A 19,701-nucleotide genomic window follows, 5' to 3' on the forward strand; every position below is an offset into this window, starting at 1 on the left:
AAAACCCTCAGTAGAACAGAAAGGTCTACCAGTGTCCCACATAAGGAACACTTGGATTATGGGTAGCTGCAGTGTCTTCATGCTGTTCCGGCATCCACTGTCCGCCCCTCCCCAGATCCCCTAGATTCCTGAGAGAGATCCTGCAATGGACCAAGTGGAGCTGGGACCAGGAGATTAGTAAGGGGATTGAGATGGGTTGCTGTAAATCTTCCCAGTACTCTCCTTTCTCCCTGCGAGTGCCTAGCCTGCCCGTGTGCGTCCAGTTCCCAGCTGCAGAGCACCAGACCGATGACGGTCTGGAGGCGGTGCTGTGGGAGGGACAGGATGGCAGGCAGCAGCAAACTCTGTGCGCACTTGGCAGTGCTCTGGCAAACGTTGGAGATTGGGAAACCAGAGCAATCCTGCTAAATATTAATCCAGGAGCAGAAAATGCTGCACTGTTCATCACGCTGCCGTGAGTTGGGCTAGGGAGAGTCCTGGCCTGCACAGGAGCCCCAAGACTATCCCTGTTGCTCTCGTCCCCCAGCCCACTGCCCAGTTTGCCATACTCATCTCCTCTATCCTTCCTTTCCCTGAATCTCTGTCCCCTGCTATGGCCTAGCCTCCCTAACATCACTGCTGCCTCCTAGGAGTGGCGTGCGCTGCAGTCCAGGACTCAGCGCTGCTGACTAGCTGTTCCTGCTGTGCTTTGCTGCAGGGGGCGATGAGAAGGGGAGGGGACCCTTGGCTGCCTGCTCATGGCCTCTGGGAGGGGGAGCTGCTGGGTAAGCCTTGCCCTCTGTCTGCAGCCCTGGTTCTGAGTGCCAGTGGGGCCAGCGTGCAGCTGTCACTGCAAATGAGTGCCACTTGGCTGGCAGGCACGCTGGCAGGGCTGCTGTGAAGCCAAGTGTCTCAAACAGGCAAAGCTGCTCTATGAATCCGCAGCGTGCAGGGATCCTGCATGAAGGGGAAAGCCTTGTGTAGATGGGGCTGCAGCTTGTAGGGCTCTGGGGTGTCTCAGGAGCTCTGCATTCAACGGAGGACATAGAAAATAACATACCTTGGAGGCTCTCTTCCCTCGGGTCTGTCCTGTCCTGCACTCCAGACGTATGGCCGTGTGGTGGATTCAGTTCAGCTTTGTGATCGTGCTTCCCAGTGAATCCAGATTCAGGCCCCTGAGCGAAGGGCTTCTTGTTCTTGTCTTGGCATGACACACAGTAAACGATTTTCGTTTGTCTTGCTGGCTCTTCGTTCCTCCTCTTCCCTCTGCTCTCTTCCCCCCTCCCCCCCTGGTTTATTTAAAGACAGGAAGAAACCATTTTAAAGTAGCTCTTTAGGAGAAGCTGCCCATCTCTCTTGCTGTTTTTGCTGCCACAATTGGCTGGCCTGTCACTGTGCCATCCAGTCACCATAGACACCCCCCCCCCCCCCGGTAAAGCAGTCCCCTGCCTTGGGGAATGATTCATTGAGCACCATGTTCGTTTAAACCCTGGCGGTCATTGATGCAAAGGGAGGTGGGGTGTGTGCCTGGTGGGAAGGGGCTGGGGAATGGTGACTTCTTTCATTCCTCCCCTGATTCATGAATGCCCCCTCCCTGGCTCAACTGTACCCCTCCGACTTCCTGCAGCAGGAGGACAAAGCGGTGTTGCTCCCTGCACAAAGTCAAATTGCCAAACACTGGCTCTGGGGCCAGTTGCAGGCTGAGGAAAGGCAGGTGTGCAAACGTAAGGCCAGCGTGGTGATTGCACAATCAAGGCCATCTCTTTGGCTGGGAAAGCTGAGCTCTGCTTCACCGCCAGGAGCTAGAGCTGATTCAGGCTCTCGAGGAGGGAGGTGGGATGCTGCTGGGTTTGTCTGTGTCATGTGGGTTACGTGCTAGTCCAGGCCATGCAGCAGCCAGCGTTGGATGTTTATATTTGTGCTCCAGGTTTGAGGGAGTAGGTGGGGTGTGGTGGGCTTGGTGAAGCCTAGAATGTTAGTGGAGGGTCAGTGCCTCTTGCACACCAGTGCCCCGCTCTCTGCACTGAGACTCTAAATCCCAGACCTGCTGGAGGCCGGTACCAGCTCTGAAGAGCTGGGTTAAAATCCACTGAACTAGCAGTGTTTCGTGCTCTCCATCTACTCCCTTGGTGGCAGCAGGTGCCCGAGTCTGCTGGAGACGATAGCGGAGGTGGAGTAGTGCAATGACGCAGGTCTTGCAGGGAGACAAGAATGCTGTGCCTGTCTGGGCCATGTTAACCTGTGGCACAGGGAAGGCAATGGCTAGCCAGACGGATAGCATCTGAATGCCAAGGATATCAAAGCTTAGCAGATGGTCACAGGGATCCAGCAGGTGGGACATCACAATTCTGACAGCTTTGTCTCCTAGGCAGTCTCCAGAGATACACCCAGACCATTTGGGCAAACTTCTGACCAAATCCATTCCCTGCCATTGCAGGGCCTGAGCCATTGGTGCACCTCTGCTCACCACTGGTACATGGTGTTTTGTTTCTGGGGGGATGTTACACTCTAGTGTACTCCTAGTTATTGGGCTCAGTGAGCTGTAATGGGCAGGGGTTGGCCTTGATGATCAGGTGGTCTCTGCTGACCTTAACTCAGACTCTAGGCCCTCTTTGTACGCTAGGACGACGATGCTCTGGTGTAAGCCTCGTGCATGAATCAGGAGAAGAAGTGGCTTCTGGGGATAGTGGAGGGCTGTGAAAATGTGGTTTAATGGGGTTAGGCATCAGGGTGCTGGGAAAATGTTCTCTCCCTTGGAGTTGAAGGCTAGGAAAGCTAAGCCGTTGAAGCCAAAGGCAAGGTGGATCCTGGTAGTTTGTGCTGACAAGCTGTGCTCCAGCATGGTTGCTGGTTTGTACCAAAGATGGCTGCTCCCTCTGATGTGGGGAAGCCACAAGATAGGGCGGGTAAATAGTTATACCCTAGGGATCAATCCAGCCTGGAGCTCCTTGCTGGAATTTGGAAGGAGTCCACAGGGTGAGGGGGTGGTGGGGAGCCGAGTGAGGAGTGCAACAGTTGGCACAGAAAGAACTACCCAAGAAATTCTAGTCCCCTACAGGTGCTATAGATACATCAGTCTGGCCAACTCCTGCTGTTGGAGTGGGTTTACAGGACATCCATTACTGGGAGACGGGGGGAGGGTGGGCTGTGGAGTTTGGGTTTTTGTGTGTTTTATTTCCACGAGCTGCTTTCCCCCCAGAAGCTGAGGGCCTGGGGAAGCGGGCAGAGGCGTGGGGGGTCCTGGGGTCATGCCCTCGGCCAAGTGCTGAGAAGGCAGTCGGCAGCATGCTCAGCCAGGTGGCGTGGGCTTGGCGCTGTCCTCTGGAGTGCAGGAACAAGCCAGCGTCTCTGGACACAAGTCAGAGAGGCAGTGTGTGTCTACAGGAGTGTTGGATTGTGGATCCTACCCCACTCTGACACAGGAGTCCGATCCCCTCATAGGCAGAGTGCTGGTATAGAGAGAGCAGGTGACAGTCGCAGGCTGGGGGAGGGAACCCCACGTGCTGACCTATGTCTGGGAAAGCCTGAAGCCATACAAAGCTGAGGAGTGTCAGAGCTGCAGGGTGGCTTTCTGGGCTGAAGAATGGCGGGGAAGGGAGATGCTGCCCAGCAGGAGATGCTGTCTCCAGCAGAAAGAGCTTGGCTTCAGAGTGTGAGATTTAATTTTCGTTTTATTTTTTGGAAATTTAGTTATTTTGTTTTAGCCATTAAAATATTGCCTTATTTTTTATGCTAATAAAATACTTCCAGTGCCTGTGTCTGTGATACAGATAACCTAGGATCTATACACATTCGTTGATAAGGCATTATTTCATGCCTTGAGGCACTCACCAGTCCCCTCAACAGTTAGCCACCCCAAAATAGTCTGGACAGCTCCTTAGGCTTCTCTCCTTGAAATATACCCAGTACTACAGCCCCCCTGTAACCTCCACTTCTCCAACTCCACAAACCCAATGGATTGTCCCAGCCCCAACTGCTTCCTTCTTCAGTCCCCTCAATAGCTCCAGGCACTCCTCCCTGGATGCCCCATTGCCCTGTCTCTATTTCCTTCCCCCTGCATCCCCCCCACTTGCCTGCCTCTTCCATGGTAAATCTGCCCTGCCCCTCCTGTCCCATTGGGCTGGGCCCAGCTTGGTTGTGACCTGGGGCATGGTCAGGGTTGGCCCTGCTGCCCGTCCCTCACAATGACAGAAGGGTGGCCGGGCCAAACTTAGAGCAAATGAGAATTTGACCCTGTGTCTCGGGTCCCCACTTGCTCAGATTTGGCCTGGTCATCTCCCAGTCATAAGGGATGGGCCAAACCTGAGCAGTGCAGCAAATCCTGTGGGCCAGGTCACAGCACCCGGAGCGAGGAGCCAGCCCCACGGGATGGGAGACGCCACTGCAGGCCGAATGCTTTGTTTTGTTGTACGTTGTGTCCTGTCATGCGTGTGATGTACACAGGGCCTGTGCATGACTTTTCCACCCCTAGAAAAGCAGAGGCCAGAGCTCTCCAGCTGCTCTGTCATCCCATGATGCCACTTCTGGCTCTCAGCTGGTGATACCTGGCAGGGGTTGCTGGCTTGCACCTGGCATGTATGGACTAGAGCCCATGACCCACCCTTGCTGCCTGGAGCTCAGCAGGCCCTGCCAGCCTCCCGTCTCTGTGCTGAGAACCACTTGTCCCTTCATAGAGAGCCAGTGTTTGCAGGCTCTTGGGCAGCAGAGTAGACTTGCCAAGCCAGCGCTGGGCTGTTAGCCAGTGGGTGGGGGTGGGGGGTGATTCAGCACCAGGGCTCCGTCATCCTGGCTCTGCCACTGTCTCATTGTGTCTCCTTGGGCAAGTCACTTAATCCCTCCGTGCCTTAGTTTCCCCAGCGAGAGGGGAGGAGGATGGCTGCCTGCCTGCCTAAGCTGAGGAGGGGAGTTGTGGGGATAATTCATTGTCTAGCAGAGTATTATCATGCACGGAGGAGAAGCAGGTGTCTTAAGTGACCCCAGAGGGGAGCGATTTCCCCCTTACAGCCTCTCTCGAGATGCTGCTCCCTTGCCCTCACTGAAGATGCAGAGCCAAAAGCCCTCGCTCCCCTCCCCAGCCTGGAGACTCTCTTCCCCCACTCTGCTCATTCGGCATGGCCAGCCCCCGCCCGTGGTTTTCTTGGTTAGACATTGACCCAGATAAAGCGCTTGGCAGTCAGAGGCCCTGTGCGCAATCCCCCCCCCCCCCCCCGCCCTGGGCTGCTGCCTGGGTCTGGTGGATCACGTGGTGCAGACTGGGGGGGAGGGAGAGGGTGAATCATGCTGGCTTTTAAAGGGACTGCAGCCGCTGAGGTGCACAGGGGGTGGGGGCAGGCTGGTGCTGGGGATTTCTCCAAAGTGGGGCTCTCGCCCTGCAGCTGCCTGTGACACCCCTCATTGCATTCGGGCTCACTTTTCTTTCTTTCCCTTCCTTCCACTGTTTACCTGCCAGTGATCGGAGAATGCGCTTTGCTCACTGCCAGACCATCTTTGGTGCCCCCGTCCTGCACTCTAAGGCAGCCACTCTGCTAGGTGGGGTGGGGGGGGCTGCCCAAGGTATCGTACAGGCACTCTTCTTCCTCCAGGGCACCTCAGCTCCTCCCAGCCCAGGATGCACAAACCTGTGGCTCGCCCCTGCCACACAGCAGCTGGTCACACCACAAGGCTGGCTTGCAACTTAGGGTGCGCTTTGCAATTCTGTGCTGTCCAGTGAGCTAGACCCTTCCTTGGAGGGGTGAGCAGTCGCTCCTTGTCCTGCTGCCATGCTCATCTCAGGCTTGGGGAGACACTCCAGCAGCTGGTCTGCCAGCGGGGCAGCGTGCCCGGGCGTCGGTTCTCAGTGTAACACTCTGCTTGGTTCAGAGGTGTCAGAGGGCAGCGTGGGGGGAGACAGCCTGTGCATTGGAAGCCTGTTGGCTGCAGGAATCCAGTTGACTTGGGACTCTTCTTTCGTCCCTTTGCTTTTCTGTTAGTGGCTCACGGATGTGCCTTCCTGGCTGCAGGCTATCCCCTCCGGTGGCAGCTGTCTCTCCTCTGTGTGTGCACGTGTAAACACTGGTGTCTGTACCCAGGTGCAGAGGATGATGCGCCAAGGCAATGGCCTTGGTTTTGCTGCCCTGGGCAGGTTTAGAGCCGGCTCATGACAGCCAGGGCAGATACGGTGCTGAGAGCAGCCCTGTCCCCGGGGTGACCGCTCTGGAGCCCAGAGCACTGGGTTTGGGGTAGGCCACGTGAAGGGAATGAGCCACGCCTTCAGCAGGAGGGAGGGGTGTCAGCGAGAGGGTTGGGTGGGAGCCCCCCGCCCAAAGTGGCTCTTCAGGGTATGATACAATCCAGCCTGCATGGCCGGTGTTGGCTCAAACAGACCTGAAGCAGAATCATAGAATCTCAGGGTTGGAAGGGACCTCAGGAGGTCATCTAGTCCAACCCCCTGCTCAAAACAGGACCAATCCCCAACTAAATCATCCCAGCCAGGGCTTTATCAAGCTGGGCCTTAAAAACCTCTAAGGAAGGAGATTCCACCACCTCCCTAGATAACCCATTCCAGTGCTTCACCACCCTCCTCATGGAAAAGTTTTTCCTAATATCCAACCTAAACCCTCCCCACTGCAACTTGAGACCATTGCTCCTTGTTCTGTCATCTGGTACCACTGAGAACAGCCTAGATCCATCCTCTTTGGAACCCCCTTTCAGGTGGTTGAAAGCAGCTATCAAATCCCCCGTCACTCTTCATTGAATGAATGTGGGAGTCACAATCTCACCCTGTCCCCTGCATTTTGCTAGTGGGAGCCACAGAAGCCTGGATTGGGAGTGGGAATCAAATGGGGTGTAAGGTGCCTTTGCCCTCTGGGTGGCTGGTTCAGCCAGCAGCGACTGGAGATGGGTGCTAGGTGATGGGCGCGCAGTGGCCTGTGGGAATGGTGTTAGGAGGGGCCTGCAGATGAGTGTCTGCCCTGATGGGGTGTCTCAGCAGGCTTCTTGATGGACTGATCGTCGGTTTGTCTCGCCCCGGGGCTGGGGCCAGATGTCAGGGTGACGTGTGGGCATCCGCTTGCCCTGCTGCTGCTCTGGGGCGTTTGGTGGAGTTACAGCCAGAGAATTTCTAAGCTGGATCTAACCGCTGTGTTCTCCGTTTTCTGTCTGTCTTTCAGAAAGCTGTCGGGCAAGGCGGGGATAGACGAGGTCATGGCAGCCGCAGTTCTCACCAGCCTGTCCACTAGCCCTCTAGTGCTTGGCAACCCGCCTGGCACTCTCAGCCCAGGTACCAATGGGATGCTGAGCCCTGAGATGCTAACGGGGTGTTGGGCCATGTGCTGCTCTCGGTTACGTCTGTGTAAATCCTGCATGATGTAGGGAATTCCTCCAGAGCCAGGAGTGGAATTCAGGGCCCCGAGTCCCCTCATAGGAGTTTAGGAACTGGCAGACTGGGTCAGCCCTGAGGTCCATCTAGTCTCTGTCCCGGTGCCAGCTGCTGTCAGGGACAGATGCTTCAGAGGAAGGTGTAAGAACCCCGCCGCAGCAGATGGGCAATAATCTGCGCCTTCCCTCTCCCCGCACGAAATCTCATCCTCATCTCCAATAGAGATTGGCTTAATAATGGGAGGCAGCATGGCCTGACTCAGGAGACGCAAGTTCTATTCCTGGCTCAGCCACTGGCCTGCTGGATGACCTTGGGCAAGTCATTGCCCTCTCTCTGCCTCAGTTTCCCCATTCGTTACATGGGGATATCGATACTGGTCTCTTTGTCACGTGCTCTGAGGTCTGCTGATGAAGGGCACTATAGGCATAGGCACTATAGGAACTGCCACTGGAGGCAGTGCTCCCAGCCAGGGCTCTGGGACCTCCCCACGTCACCACGCCACATGTAACAAAGGGTGGAGGTGGAGGGTGTTGAGTTGAGGCCTTTGTGGCTTGAGGTTCCCATCAAGCACGGCAGCCCCTGATGTAAAAGGCCCACTTGCGGGAGCAGACAAACCTACCTGCCTCTGCTGCAGGAGTTGTGCCGGTGGAGAAACCTGCCCTGCTGGCGCTTGAAAGCTCAGGCTGAGCACAGCGCTTGCTGCCCGGGCGGTTCACCCGGATGCCCCCTGGGCTGGCTCTGCCTGTGGGATTCCCAGAGCTCTGCTCAGAAGGTGCTTTATCTGCCGGAGCGCTGGAAGGGGCTGACGTCGGCATGTCCTGGGGCTGACTCCCGCCCCCGTGACCAGTGGGCGATTGAATTCCTCTCCCCACACAGCAGAGCCCAGCTGCGAGGCCTGGAAGGAGGGTCATGCCATGTCCTCCAGCTACAGCAGCAGCAGCAACAACAGCGGGGACTGGAACTGGGACCTGCCAAGCGACCGCTCCACCCCTTCCACTCCGTCGCCGCCGCTATCCACCGACGTGGCCAAGAGCTTCCTGCCGGCCCCCCAGCTGGACGACGGCATCGAGGAGACTGAAGCGACCCACTTCCTCTTCGGAGACCCCATTCCCAGGAAGAGGAAGGTGTGGAGGATGGGAGCTGGAACAGTGGGGCTGAATGGGGTTGCTCAGGCTGCAGGGCTGGTCCAAAAGCAGCACAGTGAGAAGGTGGTTGTGGGGAGAGTCCCTGGGGTCCGGTGGAACAGTGGTCCCCAAACTTTTCATGGTCACATCCCTCTTGTCCCTGTCTGTGCCGCATCCTGGGAACCAGGCTGGGAGTGGGGCCACGGCTCAGGGGAGGGGTGAGGAGGGCATGGACAGGGGTAAAGGGGCCAAGGCTGGGAGCGGGGCTCGGAACAGAGCTGGGGGGGCGGGGGGGAGCTGTGGCTGGGGGCAGGGCTGGAGCAGGGATGAGTTTGAAGCAGACTCACTGAAATGAAGAGAAAGGGGCCTCTATAGGCAGGAGACAAGGGCTCGTCTCCTCCCCCAAATAATCAACTTGCTCCTACTCTGCTCCTCGTCCACATGCCCTCCCTGCCAGGCTGGGGAGGAGAGCTGGGCATTGTGCTGTGCCTTAAAGGCTGACCGGACTCGCTTTTTGGGATGGGCTTGGGAAGCGGGTTGCAGGGCCGAGGGGCTCTACCGGTGGGGGCTGAATTACGGTACCAGCAAGGGGCTCTTGACTCTGACTCTCCAGCCAAGCCTGTAATAGAACTTCAGAGTCCAGTGCCCTGCATGGCATGTGGGAGCGAACAGGAAGTCGGAGCAGTTTGAACTGTGTCCCTGCAGGGAGCGGGGCTTTCCCCACCACAGCCCCTCTTCTAGCACCAGTGCTTAATTTATGCCAGTTCATAGCCCCGGCACCTCTAGGCCTGGCAGTTCCGAGCCCCCCCGGCACCTCTGGGCTTGCGGCATCAGTAATGAATGTAAAAAAATTACTTGAGCCCTGGCACATCTTTCATTACAAATTAAGCCCTACCTAGCACCTTTCCTCTGGGCGCCCCAGCTGCTTTAAGACAGGAGATAATGCTCCAAACTCCCCCCAGAGAGGGGAGCGTAACTGTGCCCATGTTACAGTTGGGGAAGCGGTTCAGGAGCTCCCCCAAGTCAGAGAGACCTGGTGACAGAGGCAGTTCTCACTGTTCCCTGCTCCAGCCACTGGATCACATTCCCTCCCCATGCACGCTCAGTCCAGCCTGTGAGAGTAAGAGCCTTGGCCCCCTTTCCAGGTGGGGGTCTGAGCCCTGGGGAGCGGGGCTGCCTGGGGCCCAAGTGGGAGCCTTGGTCCTCATTCATTCTCTTTCTCCCTCTCCTCCCCAAGAACTCCACTAAGGTGATGTTCAAGTGCTTGTGGAAAAGCTGTGGCAAAGTTCTGAGCAGCTCCTCGGGGATGCAGAAGCACATCCGAACTGTCCACCTTGGGTAGGTGTGAGGGTGCGCTGGGTCCTGCAGTGCTCCGGGCAGTACCAGCAGGAGGGGGGCCGGGAAGGAAGGAATTATGTCCTATGGGCATGGCATGCTCTGCCAAAGCTCCTCCCCCAATTTTTTCCCTCACGTCTCTTGCATCCATGTTTGGTTGCTTCCAGGTTACTTCTCCTTTCCTCGCCTCCCCCCCCCCGCCTTCACGTCTGCCATTCAGGAAGCCTTGCATTGCAGCCTCCTGTCTTGGAGTCCATCCGCTCCATCCCTTCCCTTAATCAGCCCGAGAGATCACTGAGTGATCCCCTCCCAGCCCGTATCAGTGGGGTGAGCTGGGCGTGGAATCCCTCTGGTGTTCCAGTATTGTTGGATAGGATGGGTGTGCCGCAGCGAGCAGGGTCCTTGTTGTACGAAGGCCAAAGGTGGTCCCAATTGTGGGTTTTTGGAGTGGTGGGAATGATTGGGGTCGGTGGTTTCTGGTTCTGCTTCTCTAGCAGGTCCAGTTTGCGTTTTCTCTCTTTGCTCTTTCCTTCTCCATGCCCAGTTTCTTTAGTACCAAGATTCTCTGGTGGTCTCGTTCTTTTTCTGCAGCCTGCAGTCTAAAAAACTCCAACATTGCAATAGCTTCACTGCTTGCACTCGTTTTCCATCCTCATTTCCCTTTCCCGAAATAAGCAAACAAAAAATAACAAACCGGTAGCCTCCTCCTGACTCTCCTTAGCCACCACACTTAAAGCCTCACTTAAAATCTTTACACTAGTGTATGAAGTGCAAATCTTGCGCAGCACAACAAGCTGCGTATTGCACCCTGCTCACTGCGCCACTGTGACACAGGATCCCCTGGTGCAGCCTGGGACCGCTGTGCCCCCTGGGCTGTCTCTCACAATGCCTGGCTAGTGGACAGCAGCAGACCCCTCCAGGTCTGTGATCACTCAGCACAACTGCATGTAGGATGCTCCCAGGAGATAGGCAGACCTCTTGGCCTTGCCCCCATGGCTGGGCCAGGGCTGGAAATGCCTCCAGCGCCTGACTCTGCTCTCCCTGTGCAGCCGGAAAGCCGACCTGGATCAGAGCGATGGCGAGGAAGACTTTTACTATACGGAGCTGGATGTCAACGTGGACTCCCTGACAGATGGGCTGTCCAGCCTGACCCCCGTCTCGCCCACCTCTTCGGTGCCTCCAGCCTTCCCCGTCCTGGAGGTGCAGCGAACCCCGCCGGTGCTGGTGAAGCCCGAGGACTCTGTAGAGTCTCCTCTGAGTCATTCAGCTCCAACAAGCCTGTGCCATGTCCACACGGACCACGCCTATCAGGTGGGCCATGTGGAAAAGCAGGTGAGACCGCATTGGTGGGGAAGAGGGACACAGATGGTGGAGTAATGCATGCTGGGATGTGTGGGCCCCTCGGTTCCTGAGCTGAAACCATCCTGGGCTCAGCCCAGGGTGAATCCATTGACGTCTCCCGCGTCGGCGCTGCCGAGTGTACCTAGAATAGGGTGCAGCTTCCCTGCACTGGCCATGCTGCAGCCTGAGACTGTGCAGCAAACGTTTTCAAACCAGGCTCCGAGATGGTTCTTGTGGAAGGAGGCAGTGGCTGGGGTATAGGAGGTGCCTTTGGAGCATGGCCCCCACCATGTCTCCATTTTGGGAGGGAAAAGCTTGTGTTACGCAGGGTGCTGCAGCGAGCCTGTGGAACTCATTGCTGCAGGAGGCAGGTTTGCCTTGGTGGACAAAGGCTCAGTCTGGCCTCTGATCTTTGCTCACATGACTGGTAGTGCTCCCAGAAGCGTGTTTGCTCCAGTTTTGTGTGTGTGTGTCAGGCAGTTGGAGCCAGGCTGTCTGATCTGGATGCACCAGGTGGGGGCTTGGATGCTTTTGCAGGCGCAGCCAGGGACACATGTGGAAACATGGGTGAAGTCAGAATCCAGCTTGAGGCTGGCTGAAGATCTGGGAAGTTTCAGGGAAGACAAAAGCAGCAGCTGCAGTTGCAGGGTAGAAATGATCAAGGCCTGTCGCGCCTCATGTTTGGGGCAGAAACTGCTCAGCAGCTGAGCTTTGGGGATGGTCCCTCCTTGCCCACCCTGGGTGGTATTTGGGGGGCTCTCAAGTGTGTGGCATGGGCTAGTGGGAGGCAGGACACTGGAGTGAACGGGCAGCCCCTGAGCCCCACACAGACCTGGGAGCCGAAACATCCCATGGCAGGAAGGTTCTGAGAGTGTATTTAATGCCCAAACCGTGCTGGACTTGGACTCCCTCTGCTCATCTCTCCTGCCCCCACTCCCTCCCCTGTGCGCTGGAGCGTTCGGATGAAGTGGTGGCCCTGCCCAGCTGGGCAGAGCCCGCCCGCCGGATGGGCAGGTGGGGGCCCTTGTTCGGATGCCTGTGACATTTCTCAGTACTCACGCTGTCTTTGAGGCCTGTTCAGAGCTCTGCTCCCTCTGGGCAGTGTGGGCATAGTGCTGGGTTAGCCGGAGCTGGGCCCCACGCCGGGGAGGTCTTGCCAGATTTTGCGCCACTGACCCACAGCTTGTCGCCTTTGGGGCAACGGGGGCCAGCTCCCTCCCCAGCTCTCCTCGCCGCCCCCCAGCCACATGCCCAGATGTGTCTCAACCTCTCCTGGTTACGTTTGTGGCTTTCAGGCGATGGCTCCCGTCAGCATCTCAGCTGCTTCGAAAACCCTGCCTGGCGGGATGGGCTTCAGCATCTCTTGGCAGCCACCCCCAGCGCCACAGTCACCAGTTGTTTTTAAAGGGTCCCCGGTGAGTAACCAGACAGTCCCCCCACCCCCTGTTTTGGCTGGCAGGAGAGAGGCAGCTGGATTCCTAGAATGGCCCATACCGTTACCTTAATGGGACATGCGGCTGCACTAAAATAGCCCAGGTCACTCCCCAAGCCTGTCCTGCCTACAGGTCCCTGCCTCAGAGCTGCCAAGCACGACACGCTCTCTGAGAGGAGGGATGCTCCAAGTCCATCAGAGGCAAAGGAGGGAGGCACAGAGCAATTTCCGGGCCAGAATTCGGCAGACGTGCAGTTGGAAGTGCATGTGTCATGCAGGCTGGCGTCTGATCTGGAACATCACGCGATGCAGGGGTTTGCATCTGTCTTGTCTCTGTTTTGCAAAACAAGTCCTGTTTCACAACAAGCCTGTGGCCTTTGACAGGGTGTTTTTGGCTCGAACCTGGGCTGGTTTTGCATGAAATTGGGACCTGGTTGCATTTAGAACTGTCACATTCTTGAGCAGAGACTGCAGAATGCTGCATTCAGCCAGCAGGACTCGGCTTCCACGCTACAGCTTCTGCCTTGCAGGGTGTGATGTGAAAAGTGGAAAACTTTGGGCTGTGAAATGGTCCCCGGTAGAAAAGTTCCCTGTAACCAAAGATCCAGGAATACAATGTTTGGGGTCACCTGGTGCCTCCTGCCTAGGGACTGCAGCACGCTTCACACACGCGTGCTAAGCTGCCTATGCCCTGTGTGAGGTCGGGTGGTGGTTTCCTTTTACATATGGGGAAACTGAGGCACAGAGGCGCCATGAGTTGCACACGCTCGCACAGTCTGTGGCAGAACTAGGGCCCTGCTCTAACCACTAGGCAATGAAATGAGCGGAGGCGATTTTCTCCTAACCACAAGAAGGGAACCGGTCTTCTTTTCCTGACCCTGGGGGCAGAGCCAGGTTCCCCCGCCCTCACCCCAAGCATTAACACTTCTGTGGCTCTGGCTTGCCCTTCCCATCCTCTTCAGCTGAGGTTTCCGCTTGGCAGGACATGTGTGGGTTGCGAGACCTGCAGAATCAAGGGAGCTTGCGGCATCAGCCGTAGGCTGAAATGGACGATCACTGCTTCCATCTGGCTCTGTGAGGCCTCCTCGGCCATGCCAGGCGGAAGGGCATAGGGTGCGTTCTGGTGCCTGCCACCCGGATCTCGGCTCCCAGGTCTGAATGTGGGGACCGTGGGCCAAAGGCTCCTTGCCTTCCCATTGGCTAGTGTCTCCAGAGGGCAGATCCCTGTGGGTGCAGGTCTGTGCTGCTGCCCGGCAGTGACCTGTCTGCTCTCGCCCCCATGCTCTCTCTGCCCCAGTGGGGTCGCAGTTGCCAGGCCTATGCGTGCTGACTGTAAGAGGACGGTCTCACTGTGGGCTGTGTTGTCCCCAGGGCTGCCTGACTGCGCTCCGCCCCATCGGTGTGGGAGAGAAGCGGCCACAAATCCCTCACCCGACCGTCACCCCGGCGCCCCCCTCTGTGCCAAAGCCAGCCGCGGGCACCAGGTAAGTTGGGGCAGTGCTAACCGCCCATTCCTACTGGATCACAGCCCGACCTGATCCTCCTGGATCTGGAACCTGGGGCTTTAGGGAGAAGTTGTCCCTGATGCGTAGACACCTAAGCCATCCCCTCCAGCCCTGCTGCCAGTCTGGGAAGGTGCCGAGCTCGGGCAGCTGGCCACTTCAGGTGTGTGAACATTTAATCTCATCCATACCCCATAGCTGGAGAGAAAAGGCCACCTGGGGCTGCTCTGGGAGCCAGATCCCTCCCCAGGTCCAGTAGTCGCCTTGTCTTAGGAGGCCAGGAGGGAAGGGAGTCCCTGGAGGCCCCGGTGCAGGAACCTGTGTCTGGAGTGTAGCTAGGTGCTGCCCAGGGAGGCAACCCAGCGCTGCTCCGGCAGCTCAAGGGATCGTGACACCAGGTTAACGTGCAGCTTGTGCTGTGAGCATGCCAGGTGAAGGTGTCTCTGCAACAGGAGAGATGGGGCATGTGAGGACGAGCCACCAGCTTGGCAAGGCCTTGCAGAGCCTGCTCACCCCACTGAACAGATACCACGTTCTGAGGCTGGGTGGTTACTCGTGTCCTGGCCTCATCCCTGCCCCCGCCCCTTTCACCCACTGCACAACTGGGGGAAGCCTGGGGCAGGAGGGGAACTGTGCGGCAGGGCAGGACCGTGTCAGTTAAATGCTTCTAGAGATGTGGGAGCTCCCTGTGCTGGGAGCCAGTGGGCTCGTGCTAACGCTCCACATTCGGTCCTTCCCCGTCGGGTCACCAAGAGCCTGGTGACGCCGCTCACGGCCAGAGGGCTTGACTCCATTGGCTCAGGGGACAGCAGCGCCCTGGGAGTACACTGACCGCTGTCCCTGCTGGGCCTTGTCTCCCGCACTGAGGGTGTTGCTTGCGCTCCCTTCTCCGAGGCGGAGCCCCGCTCTGACAGTCCTGTCTGTTCTTCTCTCCTAGGAAGCCGCGCGGCGAGGCCAAGAAGTGCCGCAAGGTGTATGGGATGGAGAACCGGGACATGTGGTGCACAGCCTGCCGGTGGAAGAAAGCTTGTCAGAGGTTTGTCGACTGAGCGCCTCTCGCCGCCTCACACCTGGCTCCGCTGCCCGAGCCCCCAGGTCCCTCTGGCTCCATTGGAACCTCTGAGCTCTGGAAAGTCAGCGTCAGTGTCAACGCTTCCTTCTTGCACGTTTTGCACTTCAGGTGCCTTAGAGTCCCGACCCCACCTCCTGGCCCCCAGGGACTCAGCTGTGGCTAGCCGGAAACTGCCCCGGACTCAGGAAAAAGGAGCCCCTTGGCCTGCAATTGCTCTGAGGAATTGTAGAGTGGCGATTCTAGGCGTGGGGGGGAGGGGTGAAAGGAAGGGGCTGTCCTTGAAAAGGAAAAACTCATTTCTCGCCTCCACCCCCTTTGGTGCGACACAGCTCCCGACGCCATCTTACATCAGGTTCCCTCCGGGATCAGGCCCCTGACAGCCATTCGTCTGGCACTATATTTTTGTTTTTTTGCGGAGCCTTGTCCTGTCTCCTCCCCGCCAGCGTCGTGCTCTTGTCTCTTGGAAGCTTTACATTTATGCACACATACGCACGGAGCTTTTCTGATCACTATCTTTTGGAAATAAGCTATTTTCTCTTCCTTCACTACGTTCCTCCCGCCGTCTGACTGCCTTCAGGGATCTGGCCGAGCCAGGGAAGTCCATGCGCTGGGATCCGGCGGTGGGAGGCCAGTATCAGCTGCCAGCTCCGTATCGTGCCGTGGGAAAGGAGGGGAGCGGACCTGATACTGTGCGCACACAGGAAGCCCAGAGCTCCTTTCCCTCTTGGTTTTTGCTTTGGAATCTCGCCGATCACAGTTCACCACCAAAATGGACTTTAGACCAAGAAGAGGACCCAGCCCGACCTCCCGCTGCAGCCCACTGGGATGTGATGAGGTTCCGAGCAGCAGTTTTCTACCCTTCTTTTTTCTCTCTTGGTTTTAAGGTGCCATGTCTGATCTGAGTCCTGACTCTGGTGGGCTAAAACACCCAGCATCCCTGGGGCAAGGGGGGATGGTGCTGTGTGTTATCTCCCCCACTCCTGCAGGGAATTCTCGACTGGGGGGGAGGACAGGAGGGCGAGGATGTGAGATGGACACAGCAACAGACCCTCAACCATTTGAAGACACTTGTGTGGTCAGATCTTTGAGCTCTGTGTCCGGAATGGACACGGGGTGGGGTGAAAGCGGCGGTGGGAGTAACTATGCCTACGAATAAGCTGTGCCTGGGAAAAGTGGCCTCTGTTCACCGTCCTTTTCCGCGTGGAAAATGTGGCTCACTACCTGCCCCTCCCCCAGCCACACCTGTTCTGTCGCCCCTCTGTTTGCGGAGCCCAGATCCCCAGTGCAGAGATGGGGGACTTGTGTCCACCCAGGATGAGGTATTAAAGTTTTTTTTTTTGTTTTTTTTATAAAGGAAAAAAAAATACCTGCTCCCGTGGCAACGAGAGCGCCCGGAAGTGCCTGCGTCAACGCGCCCATTTGCACTAAGCCAAACTGCACAAAGAGTTTTCTTTATTCTTTTCTTTGTGTGTGTGTTTTTTTAATAAAATATATTAAAGGTGGTATTTTAAATATTCCCTCCCAGGGCACGAGAGAGAGATTGAGAAAACCCTCATCTCCTTGCTTTCCAAAAGCATGTCTCTTGATTTGTTTCTGTAGGGACTATATTTCCCAGAATCCTTTCTCTCTCCCATCACCCCCTTACTCCTGTTGGACACCCTGTTTATAAGCAAGCAGCACTGGTTGCTGGGAAATGTAGTTTTCCCTTCATGCATTTTTTTGTTTGTTTTGCCCTGCAGTCTTGAGTGCAACAACCTGGACAACGTCCACTGAAATTTGCCTTGGTCGTTAATGTCTGAGATAATCCCAAAAAAATCCATTTGCTGGATGCAAAGACGAGAGTCTCTCTGTGTGCACGTGTTTACGAAGCCGTATTTTGTAAGATTGTTTTTTCAGTGTTTGGAGCCTGGCTCAATTCTATGTGTGTTGTTTTGCTTACAAAAAACCCAACCAATTGTCTGTGCACCAAGTGGCCCGGCTAAGGTGGATTTGACCAGAGAAAGCTCCCTATGATGAATGTATAATGAATACTCCTCTGCTGCCTTTTGTGCCTGAGCAGGACGATCTGTGCCGGGAGAATACTCCAGAGCTATGGTCTTCGGCAGGGTGCTTAGGCAGGTGTCTAATTTAAGTATGTTAAGTGGTGCTAAGGAGACCACTGAAATCCCGCTTATGCCCACAATATAGGTGGGACTTGGGGGGTGTCCAAAGAACCACTCTTGCTTAAACTTGTGCACCAGCAGAGACTTGTAGCACAGCCTGGGCGGCAGGTTTTCCGCTTCTCTTCCTGCAGCCACGCGGTTGGGCTGTGACCAGAGCTGGCGGCGTGATAATCACAAGGACAAGGCTTTTGAGAGTAACCTGCGATTTCTGGGCAACTCACCGGAGCTGCCTTCCTGGGCCCTGATTTTCAGCACTGAAAACCCAGGCCCCTCTTAAGGTAGCTCCCGTTGGGCCCCTGACCTCTCTAGGCTTTTGAATAATTTTCATAATGGGCTCTCTCCATCTGTCCCCCCACCCTTCTGCTTGTAAGTTGATCGTCTCCACTAGCCCTTGGTGCTAGGCTGGGAGTGAATAATTGACCGATTAAATGTGGGAACTTTGTGCAATTTTCAAAAACGTTTGCTCTCCCCTTCCCGCCCTCCGGTAACAGTGTGTGTGGAGGGTGGCTCTGGAGGCGAGACAGCATGTGTGTGGAGGTTGCCCTGGCCATAGGCTACCTGCAGAAATCCCCAGGGGAAAGATGTCTGGAAATAGTTCAGTGACTCTGCTCTTCGCACCAGACATCGATTAATCTCCCAGCAGCAATAATTAAGATGGGGAAACTGAGGCAGTGAGCGACAGGGACTTGCCCAGAGCCACAGGAGTCAGTGTGAGAAGCTCTGCCCTTCCCAACTCCCAGTCTGGTGCTTAGGTCACTGCCTTGTGTCGCTGCTATTTTGTTCTGCTGGCAGCGGCCTAAAGCAGGTCCCGCTCTGCGCTGGCACCCAGCTTAAAAAGCCGAAGGGAAAAGTGATCTTGAGCATTTCAAGGCCCTTCTTGGGCAGGGTCCAGCCTCCTTTAACGCCGCTCTCCCTCTGTTGCAACATTGTTTGTCGCAGCAGGGCTGCTCCTGCTTGCGCTGGGTCTGGCCCTGGAAACCTGTAGCGTTCCATTCACGGGTGGGGCAGGTCACCCGTGGTGAGAACTGGGCTGCAGGGCTGAGCCCCATGCAGCCGCGCTGGCCCCTTGTGAGTGCTTCCTATCTCTAGGATTTTCGTAGGGACAGGAGGAAGTTTACATGTCCCACCTGCGTCAGCAAGTTGATTGTTTTCAGGGAGGCGAGAGCTTGGCCTGGCCTAGCGTAACGCCGGGCTGGTACTGGGCGTTTCATAACCAGCGAGGATGATCTGATGGGACGCACCGATCCAGGTTGTTTTTCTGCCACACCCACGGACTTGCTGCATGGCTTTGGGCAATTAACGTGGGGCTTGATCCTCCTGCATCTGTTTCAGTGGAAGCAGGATCCAGTACTCCTCACCCCTGTGTAAAACAAGGATAATGCTGGCTACCTCCAGGGGACGACAGGAGGCTTAATTCACAGGTGGGTGTCTGGTGCTAGGAGCGTGGCAGGTCAGTGTGTGTTTGTAACTAAGGTGGGGGAAAGGGAGCCCTGAGCTGGGTCTGTAGTGGTGTGAATGCTCCTGGGTGGGGGGATCTCTTGAATGTGAAAGGTACAGAGCCCTGGGTCGGGAGTGTTAGTCTCATGTCTGGTTGAGAAGTGACCCTAAGCCTGACTCCATGGAGGAACGCCGTGTCCCAGTTTCCATCCTGCATGGATTTGGGGTGTAGCAATCGCTTACACAAACCTGCCCTATTTGGGTGTGTTTAAAACAAAAACCAGCCGTTAATAGAGCTCTGATTGGTCCTAAGCACAGGAAGAAAATGGTGGGAGGGTTGTGGTGTGGGGATACCTAGCCCAGTGATTCCTGGTCTGCTGTCGGTGTGGGTGTGGAGGGGTGACTGTGTATGTTTTGGGGGCAGGGGGTGAACTGGGGGGATACTAGCCTGATGATGCTACAGCTATCCATGTGATCAAACTGAGAGGGAGTTATTTTTAAGTAAAAATACTGAGAATTTTTTAAAGCATTTTAATGGGTCTCTGAACGTTCAGTGGCATTTTCCCATTGTTGAAAAACGTCACTGAGAACTCGGAAGTTTTGCCGGTTTTGCTGTGCAAATCTGAGGGGAGGGCTGGGAAAGCAGTCTTGGGACACCACTTTCCAGATTGCCGCCATCTTTTACTGCCCCTGAAGAATTCCCCAAGATGGCCGCAGAGACTTTAATGCTGCAACTCCTTCCTGGTTGCTAGGCTGGTGCTGTCCTTGGTTCTTTTCATGGAAGCTTTATCTGATCATTCTTGATCTCCTGACTCGGGTCTCCAGACCACTGGCTCAGGATGGCTGAGCAATAGTGTAATGGTGGCTTTTTTGGGGGGCGCTCTGACTAGCCATGGGCCTATGCTGGATCCTTCCAGGGGAAAGGGGTTGGGATGCAAACCCCAGATCCAGCTGGTGCCT

The 19,701-nt window shown here is 56.2% G+C and overlaps 1 protein-coding gene across 10 annotated transcripts in view; it reads left to right on the forward strand.

Annotated features, from left to right (window-relative positions):
• SLC2A4RG (SLC2A4 regulator) overlaps window positions 1-16,644 on the forward strand; it is a 42,736-nt gene extending 26,092 nt beyond the window's left edge. For 3 of the 10 annotated variants that reach the window (XM_032766447.2, XM_032766453.2, XM_075072180.1), the window contains exons 3-9: window positions 7,128-7,237; window positions 8,213-8,460; window positions 9,698-9,798; window positions 10,845-11,127; window positions 12,432-12,551; window positions 13,940-14,052; window positions 15,008-16,644. In XM_032766447.2, coding sequence (XP_032622338.1) covers window positions 7,128-7,237; window positions 8,213-8,460; window positions 9,698-9,798; window positions 10,845-11,127; window positions 12,432-12,551; window positions 13,940-14,052; window positions 15,008-15,119 — 1,087 coding nt within the window. In that variant the 3' untranslated portion in view covers window positions 15,120-16,644. The remainder of the gene's footprint in view (window positions 1-7,127; window positions 7,238-8,212; window positions 8,461-9,697; window positions 9,799-10,844; window positions 11,128-12,431; window positions 12,552-13,939; window positions 14,053-15,007) is intronic. The other 7 variants (XM_032766449.2, XM_075072181.1, XM_032766448.2 and 4 more) reach the window with 6 other exon arrangements.
• The last annotated feature ends 3,057 nt before the right edge of the window (window positions 16,645-19,701 follow it).

Source organism: Chelonoidis abingdonii, chromosome 14, assembly GCF_003597395.2.
Source record: "Chelonoidis abingdonii isolate Lonesome George chromosome 14, CheloAbing_2.0, whole genome shotgun sequence".
NCBI classification, from domain to species: domain Eukaryota; kingdom Metazoa; phylum Chordata; order Testudines; family Testudinidae; genus Chelonoidis; species Chelonoidis abingdonii.